This window comes from Phoenix dactylifera, chromosome 2 (genome assembly GCF_009389715.1).
Source record: "Phoenix dactylifera cultivar Barhee BC4 chromosome 2, palm_55x_up_171113_PBpolish2nd_filt_p, whole genome shotgun sequence".
Taxonomy (NCBI): Eukaryota; Viridiplantae; Streptophyta; class Magnoliopsida; order Arecales; family Arecaceae; genus Phoenix; species Phoenix dactylifera.
Window position 1 is genome coordinate 17,297,595 of NC_052393.1, and position 9,514 is coordinate 17,307,108.

Here is a 9,514-nt window from a genome sequence, read left to right on the forward strand (position 1 = left end):
AACCCTAGCCGCACTGCTGCACCCATTCTCCTCTCCAAGCTGATTAGATGCAAGTCGATTTGCTACTCTCTATCTCCACCCAAATTTTATCGACAAACTCGATAAAATTCGATCCTTTATTTTTTTGGAGTTCTGCATTCAATTTTAAGATTACATATTTTTTGCTACAGTTCCCACGAAGCTTCTTAATATGATTACATATTTTTGCTTCAACTCCTATGGATCTGAGGTACTATTCTTTTGTCGATTTTTGACTTCCTAAATAACAATATTTTTATCTATTATATTTCTATTATTATTGAAAATTTATTTTGTTATATTTTATGTTTTAAACTCTTATTTTATTTAATAATATGTGAAGTGCTAAGATTTATTTTAATTTTTATTTATTTTATTTGTATCTAAAAATTTTGACATTTGCAGTTTTACCTGACATGGTCCATCTAACCCTACCCGGCATGCTCCATCTCGAGGTGGGTACGGGACAGGTATGCCTATATAGTTCTCAGTTGCGGGATAGATACAAGTAATGGCCTATCCGATCCATCCCTCTGACTTGTTGCCATCTTTATTAAAAAAATAAAAAGAAGAGTAACTTCACCATATTTAGCTATTGAAGGATTCATATCTTTGATTTATTTTTTCAGAAAGTAGGTAAGAGAAACTTTGGATAAAAAGTTGAAAACAGATAATGGCAATATTCAAACCCAGGTCATTGGTTCATACACTTTATACGGTCCACCTGTACATATGCTCACCCATTTCCCAAGATGTCTAACGCTCTTGAAGCCCCTAATGAAAGTTAGAATATAGTTAGAAGAACTAGGGCTTATTTGGAGAAATTGTTAATTATTTTCCCCGTGTAAGCAAATGTTGCTTGGCACTCATCTTTGCCAAAAAAGAGATGTATTTCCAGAAGTTCTCCACATGTCACTGGTAGACTAGCTAGCTTGCCTGCAGCTTGCTTGTTGACTGGTATCGTAGCATAACTTGTTGATACTTGCGAATCCAAGACCTTATCAAAATTTATTATTTCATGGGTGGTGCTAATGTAACACTAAATTTTGCACAAAAGGATCATGCAACGGCACCACAATGTCTTTTTATCATATTTTTTTTTGTTTATCGCGAATTTTATTTATAGAGGTTGGACATCATAGGCAAATCCCCTCTTTTGCTAGGAGAGTCTAGATAAGTGCTTCCTCTTGGGTTGGGGTTTTGTGCTCCGAAAGAATGATGAATCTTCTTTGAGGACCTCATATATTGAGTCATATTTTGCATACATCTCGAAACAATTTGGATTTTTTATTCATCTATTTATATAGATTTTAAAGTGATCATTGCATGGTTGAACGGTAAACTCAAGCGAAGGAAGGTGAATTGTCCTTTCGTGCGTGAAGGATACAAGCTCTGTCCTTTGAGTTTTGAGAGCTGGATGGTATCCCGGCATGTCCTTTCGGTTGATGATGAGGGAGGCTGTCACATTGCAAGTTGTGTATGTATATCACGAAGCTAATTGGGCCGCGGACTGGGTGGCGGCATTTGTAGCGTGCCATTCAGGAAGCGCCCTATGGGTTAAAGTGGATGAGATGCTTGGTGTATTTCGGAACCTTTTGCTTGTCGATTCTACTGGATGTATTCGTACCCGCATGGTATGATTTGTCTGTTTTAACGAAAAAAAAAGAAAGAAAAAAAAAAAAGCAAAGTAGAGATGGGGAAGTGACAACTTATTCCATTGCTTTATTTTGGTAAGCCTAATCATACATTTACTTAGGTACAGAAGCCCCTTCATTATTATTACAAAACAAACGCCAGATGTGATGCTCACACTACACAGACAAACAAAGACCATGGCACACGTGGGACACTGAGCAGAAGCAAAGTGGGCTTCATGCAAATGTAGGGCCCGTATTTACGGGTGACTAAAGCCTCCACCCCTTCCATACCCAGACCCGTACCCTGAACCATGACCAGACCCAGAGCCCGAACCTCCGCCGCCACCGCCGCCTCCGCCGCCTCCCCTTCCATACCCTCCACCGTGGGCGCCACCTCCCTCGCCGTACCCGGACCCACTACCGGACCCATAACCTGATCCGCTCCCACTTCCGTTCCCCCCACCGGATCCACCGCCACCTCCACCACCTCCGCCGCCACCCCTACCATACCCTCCACCATAGGCACCGCCTCCCTCACCATAGCCAGACCCACTACCGGACCCGTAACCGGAACCACTTCCGTTCCCATTTCCACCGCCACCCCCGCCACCACCTCCACCACCTCTTCCATACCCTCCACCATAGGCACCGCCTCCCTCACCGTACCCAGACCCACTGCCGGAGCCATACCCCGACCCGCTTCCACTCCCACCGCCGGAGCCACCGCCGCCTCCACCGCCGCCGCCGCCGCCCCGTCCATACCCTCCTCCATTGGCGCCACCTCCCTCACCATAACCAGACCCGCTGCCATACCCGTACCCTGATCCAGTCCCGCCTCCGCTCCCACCACCCGAGCCTCCGCCACCTCCACCACCTCCGCCTCTCCCATATCCTCCACCGTTTGCTCCCCCAGATCCATAACCGGAGCCTGACCCGTACCCGCTTCCCGACCCGTAACCGGAACCACTACCTCCCCCTCCACCACCGCCACCGCCACCACCACCTCCACCACGGCCGCTAGATCCGGCTCCTTCACCATAGCCAGAGCCAGAACCATAGCCAGAACCGTGGCCGCCTCCCGAACCACCCCCACCCCCTCCGCCACCACCGCCGCCACCTCCCCCGCCACGAGCAGATGTCAGGATTCGGCCGGCCTCCGAGAGGCCAATGCTCAGCAAAATTATGAATGCAAGAGCAACAACCTTAGTATGAGCCATACTCGTTCAAAGAAGTGACGCGAGATCCAGTTGTGACTTACCACGGACAGAAAGCACGAGTATTTATAGCAGTGCATGCATGACTCTCAGGGCATGCAGGCGTTCTCATTTTTAATTTATTTATCTGGAGGGGACATGGTTTCTTGTCTAAAACGAGGGAATAAGAGGATGTCCATGGGTTCTCTTGACCCACATTTCCATTCCATCAGTCTTTAGCTAGCTCTGCTCGAGAGTTCTAGTATGGGGAGGAATTGACAAACTTATGGTTTGACTTCGCGTATTTAGATCCACCAAGGTGCTGAGCTATCAGCTCTAGTTGGAGGGCCTCGATTTTCCAACCTAAACCGCTACAGATTCAGTAGGCTACCACCATTTTTATGGAATATTATTTGTCCTTTTGAAGAGTTGCTGGGGTTGAACAGTCGTCCATTTTGACAAAAAACAGTGGGCGTTGTGGGTGACGACTGACGAGATCGATTTGATTATAGCTCAACTTGTCACCTTGTTGTTCGTCGGGCTATGCGGGTCGAGTTGGACCTTTTTTAAATGAAGGAGCTTGCAGGATAATCTTGGGACTAAATTAAGCCGGGTCAACCACAAAAAAATATTAAAATACTATCTAAAGTACTTCATAATTTATTATTTTTTATTTTTTTAATATATTCATATTAAAATTATATGAATCGTCTGTTGTAGGAAATAAATAAATAAAATATAGCCATTCTAAACCAACAATTTTTATATCATTGTTGTTTTTCTTGGGCAATGAAGAGCTGAGTTACGGTCAGCTTCGAATCTGCTGCCACAGGGCCTTTGCTGCATGTTCTGTATACAGTGATTATTTGTACATTGAGGCTGTTAATTATGGTTCTTTAAGATAATATTTTCATTAAAAAAAATACATCTCTCTGATTGTAATCCACCACTACCATTTTAGAGTTAATATAGGGAGTTTGTCTGAAAGATAATGCTGACCTTATCCACAGCCGCGTGTTCACCTAACTTTGAGATTGGTCAACACAAAACCCTTCTAGTTCAATTTCTTTTTTTCTTTTATTTTTCTTGTTGGGAGAAACATATCAGCTTCGTGATTGGAAGCACTTCGATCGATACTTTGTCATCTACAACTAATATTGGCCCAATATTAGAATATGATTTTTAACTCAGGCAGCAAGCTTTCGAAGTAACAAAAAAATTGAAATTGAATCGGCTTTGATTGTTTGTCTCAAGAAATGCACAATGTTGGGTTCATGAGGGATGCGGCACCTAGAAATTTAAGTAATGTGGAAATAGAATTAATCTAGGAAACTATAGAAGAGTCTCCCTATGAGCCAAAGCCTTTCATAACCGAAATGATCTCCTATCTATTAAGTAGGTGCCCATTTGTCCGTAGTTTATGGACAACAATTAAAATACAACTAAATCTGAGAGGATGGTCTACCGGCAGTGATCTGTGGACAAAATGGAGAAACTGAAAATTCCAACAATCAATAAGAAAAGTTGCGGATTAGTTGATTGTTTCTGTTTGTTGAAAAATATAGAAGAAGTGAAATGCTTAAATTTTCTTAAAGAAATCAAGTTCTATTAATTGTGTTTTACAAAAAATCTTATGAACTTTCTTCAGCCGGCCGGAAGCATTTGTGTTCAGAGAAGCTGCTTGACCCTATTCTTAAACTTGAGAATAACCTTGCAGCATTTGCACCTTACGTTGAGAGACGCTGATCTATCTTTTTAAGAAAAAGGCTAAGCTTATCAGGATGCAGAGCTTATATAGTTCCATATTGAAGATATAGAGATTCTTCAAATCACTTATAAGATTGTTCAGCTTATTGAATACTTTAACAGGTCTATTTACAAACCACTATCTTTTGTAAAAGTTTTTTTATGGCTTTTTAATATTTTTCTTTCTTGCAAATTCTTTATAAATAGTTTTTGTAAACTCTATTTTTCTAAGAAAAATCGAGTGGCTTTGCCTCCCTCTTCATAAAAATAAATAAATAAATAAATAAAAAAGCCTGCCCAAGTTGCCACCACCTCTACGCGGGGAACTGAACAAGACATGAGCCATTTTACTACAGCAACCAACAAGCACCCTTGCTCATCTCTTATCACAGAATTTTTCAGCTTTATCACTGGTAACAACCCATCAAGGGGAGGGGGTGGCTAACGAACATATACAAGTAATATTATAAGCAGAGTTAGGATGAGAAAAGAGGTTGGACTACCCCAGGGCCTTAACTTTGTAATGAGGCCAACTTGAGTGTTAGTCTGGATTCAAATCAGCATAAAGCGTATGCTTTCCTTACCAGCTGCAAAGGTATGGAAGTAACAGCTCGTTACAACCTTTCATGTCTTGCTGTCCATAGTAACCACATAGTGTAGGCCACAAGAGAGCGACTCTCCCTCTCTACCAAGGCATCAGCCAATATATAGAATGACCAATGCCTGCAAAGAGTCGGGGCAAGGCCTTCCAAAGAGTTCCGCCAAGAGTCGCCAGCAATATTGATAAGTCGCAAGTGATGAGTGATTTTATGGTCGTAAGCGATACTTCCGAGCAAATAAAACCTTGGGTTCAGGCCAATACAGGGCCAAGGTTGATCTTATGGTTGAACATTTTATATAGTATAGATGTAGCCTATAAGTCTAAGAAGAGTATCTGACAATATCATTTTTATTTTCAGTCTTAAAAGAAAGATAAAGATTTTTTTTTTTCATCTGCATGCTTGTTGGTTGAAGTAATTAACTTTCCTTGCTTAAACATTGGCCTTATCCTTAGAGCTTAAGTTGGCAAGTGACATATAACAATTAAATTTCAACGATACTAGGGTTTTTATTGATTCCATAAAATTAAGCGACAAGACAAATTGATTCAAGAAAATCATACTAGCAACCAGAAAAGCGAAGAAACATACGTAGAAAATCATACCCCGATATCCTACCTTTTGTCAGCCAATAAATTTAGCTAGTGAAAAGATAATTTAGTACTCCTTCATTAGCAACCATCTATGTCATATTTGTGCTATACTATTGTCTGAGTTGACTAATATGTAAACCTTCAAATTCGCTGAATGGCTTGCTCCCCGGAAATCGTGTGCAACGTTCCAAGTGATGCAGCTGCATTTTGTGATGCTCCCTGATGTCCCATAGATTAGAATAGAGCCATCGAAGCTTTGTTGATCCATTAGAAAATTTCCCTTCTAGCCACACAAGGCGACCGTATCAGCTCCCCATCAAGAAAGCACATTTTCTATATTATAGCTAATTTGCTAGTAATTTTGTTTTCTATAAAGATAGTTCTATTTCAAAACTTTATCAAAATTATTCGTTTATTTAGTTGCACTATTATAATACCAAGTGATTGCACAAAAAATATTTTTATTTGAGTTTGGATCCTCATCCACCTGGGATTGAATTGGAGAGTTCTAGTCCTCTTGGCTCCACTTAATTAGGGCCATCGCACGCTTATATAATAAATAGTCAAGGATTAAGGTCTAGATCTTGGTAATTTAAACTCGAAAGGATTTTGCAGAGAGTAATCTGAGATTTATTTAGGACCAGAAGCCCCTTCATCTTTTGTTACAAGAAAAACAACAGGAACGCTGGTTTGCGCAGACAAGGATCGGGCGAAGGAAATGTGTTACACGGAGCAGAAGCGTCCGGGGCTTCGTACAGTTGAAGAGATAGGAGTCAAGGGCGACCATAGCCCCCACCACTTCCATATCCAGACCCATAGCCCGAACCATAGCCAGACCCAGAGCCAGAACCGCCGCCGCCGCCGCCGCCGCCGCCGCCGCTGCCATACCCTCCACCATAGGCACCGCCACCCTCACCGTATCCAGACCCACCGCCAGACCCATACCCTGATCCACTCCCACTTCCATTCCCACCACCGGAGCCACCACCACCACCACCTCCGCCACCTCTTCCATATCCGCCACCATAGGTGCCACCCCCCTCACCATATCCGGACCCACTGCCGGATCCGTATCCTGACCCACTCCCACTCCCATTACTGCCACCACTTCGACCCGCGCCGCCGCCACCCTTTCCATATCCTCCGCCGTAGGCACCGCCTCCCTCACCATATCCAGACCCACTGCCGGACCCATATCCCGACCCACTTCCACGTCCACTGCCACCACCAGAGCCGCCACCACCTCCACCACCTCCGCCGCCTCCTCTTCCATACCCTCCGCCGTAGGCACCACGTCCAGAACCATATCCCGACCCACGTCCAGAACCATATCCCGACCCGCTTCCACTTCCACTGCCACTCCCGCCGCCACCTACTCCGCCGCCGCCGCCACCCCTTCCATACCCTCCGCCGTAGGCACCACCTCCTTCACCGTACCCAGATCCACTGCCTGAGCCATATCCTGACCCACTCCCGCCTACGTTCCCACCGCCGGAGCCGCCACCACCTCGACCGCCTCCACCCCTTCCGTAGCCTCCCCCGTTTGCTCCTCCAGCTCCAAATCCGGAGCCCGACCCGTACCCACTCCCCGACCATAGCCAGAGCCACTACCTCCCCCTCCACCACCTCCACCACCGCCACCACCGGCACCACCTCTTCCATATCCTCCACCACTAGCCCCAGATCTACCTCCTTCACCTCCACCACCACCTCCCCCAGCAGAAGCCAAGGATCGACGTGCCTCAGAGAGGCCAATGCTTAGCAACACTATGAAGGCAAGAGCAATAACTTTAGTACGAACCATAGTGGTAAAAGAACTATGTGATTGAGGAGTGAGTTGTTTGTAAGAAGGTCAGGGTGCACAAGTATTTATGGCGCAGCAAGCACGGTTCTGAAAGGCATGCAAACTCACGGAGAGCACGGTGTGGCTTGGCCTTTTGTAAACTCACGGAGAGCTAAAGAAAAATCTGCACGGCATCCTTAAGCAGTGTGTGAACCGAAATCTTATAGTCATCTTGGACTCGTGATCTCATTGGTTATTTGAAAGTGATAGCGTAGGCATTTTAAACTCCTGAAACTGGATGAATTAGTGCGCCAAAATTCGTGCCTGATTGCGGAATTTTGTCGAACACCCTGTGAGCGATTCCATGGAGGGTCATCAAGGGGGAGTCTAGAAGGTGGGGGCGCAATGGTGATGGCTGAGGAGGAGCGCCCGACGCCGGTGGCTGCAACCAAGAAGCCGTGGGCTGTGATTGTCAAGGCCCCGTGCGGCGAGGCACTTGGTCAAGGGACCAGATCTCTGATGGCGAGTTGAAGGAGTTGCAGCGGTACTTCACCAAGGTGTTGGTGATTTTGCTGGAGAGGTTGGGGAATGCCTGGTTGGCCTGGAGTTCCACGGCAGTCATTATACGGAGCCTAGGGAGAAGAGTGCTGGAACATCTGGTGATCCGAGAGCTTCGTGCTAAGGGGAAACTTAACTGTGATCCCGAAGCCATCCCAATGGCAGTGGATTTGGGGGGAGTATCAAGCGTGCCGGGGACTGTTCATGCGTGACGGCACAACCACCCACCCGAGGAGTTAAGGGCCCATCAGGAGGAGAGAGCCTCATCCCCTCATGCGAGGCTCTTTGGCCTCCTAAAGAGGGCTCTGCAGGGAGTTCAGGGTGACAAGAACTTGAATGAGGAGGATTGAATGGAGATTAGTGCTACAGTGGAAGCAAGGTCTGGGGAGGGGATCCTGGGAGCCTCTCTAGTTATCCAATGAAAGTCTTACTATCGAACTCCTGGGGCAGGGAAGCCCTCCTTTGCCCCAACCTTCCATAGGCTGGTCCAAGTCCATAATCCAGATGTGTGTCTTATTCGAGATTCGGCTATCCGGTAAAAGTTTGCTACGGGCAAGGAGAGCCCTTTCTAGATCCTGGGGGTTCTATGCAGTGGAATCCCGAGGATTGTCGGGAGGAATCATCGTTGTATGGAGACTGGGGATCGGCGAGCTAGACATTTTCCATGCGTGTATCCAAGAGGTAGTGATGGTGATATCGGATGGCACGATGAGGCCTTGGGTCTTTGCTGCTGTTTACGCTAGCACGGACTACATGGAGAGGAGGATCCTGTGGGAGGAGGTAGCCAAAATCACTCAGCATGGTCATTCTCTTCTAGTGGCAGGGGACTTTAACTGTGTTGATGGCCCTCGGATCGCCTTAGACCATTGTCCGATTCTGGTGAGTACTTCTTCCTCTGCTCCATTTTGTTGTCCCTTTAGATTTGAGAAGCTATGATTGGCATACCCCCACTCTTGGGAGGCGGTTCGTGAGGCTTGGCAGGTTTCAGTCAGGGAGAATGCTATGTATAGAGCCTCCCGTAAGTTTGAGATAACCAGGCGGCGACTGAGGAGGTGGAACAGGGAGGAGGTTGGTAATATCTTTAGGAGGGTGGAGGAGGCTATTTTCAGGCTGTAGGATCAGGAGATGCAGGATGGAGGGTTGACTTCAGGGGAACTGGAGGTTCTTAGATCCCATTTAGCTTTCCATGATTCACTTCTTTGTCAGCAGGAAACCTTTTGGTGACAGAAATTCAGAGTCCAGTGGATTAGGAAGAGAGATCGGAGCATTATATATTTTTATCAGTCTACTATCATTAGGAGGCAGAGATATCGGATCAGGAGCATCATAGGATCAGACGGTCAGATAACAGAGGACCCGGTTGACATCAGGAGGGCACTGGAGCTGT

The 9,514-nt window shown here is 45.8% G+C and overlaps 1 protein-coding gene and 1 pseudogene across 1 annotated transcript; both read right to left on the reverse strand.

Annotated features, from left to right (window-relative positions):
- Nucleotides 1–1,912: 1,912 nt before the first annotated feature.
- Nucleotides 1,913–2,872, reverse strand: LOC120109986 (glycine-rich cell wall structural protein 2-like). Its single transcript, XM_039123937.1, has 2 exons — nucleotides 2,710–2,872; nucleotides 1,913–2,583 (listed from the first exon to the last, which is right to left on the reverse strand). The coding sequence occupies exons 1-2, from the start codon at nucleotides 2,870–2,872 to the stop codon at nucleotides 1,913–1,915; spliced, it is 834 nt and encodes a 277-aa protein (XP_038979865.1).
- Nucleotides 2,873–6,170: 3,298 nt separating this feature from the next.
- LOC108511473 lies at nucleotides 6,171–8,613 on the reverse strand (annotated as a pseudogene).
- Nucleotides 8,614–9,514: the final 901 nt, after the last annotated feature.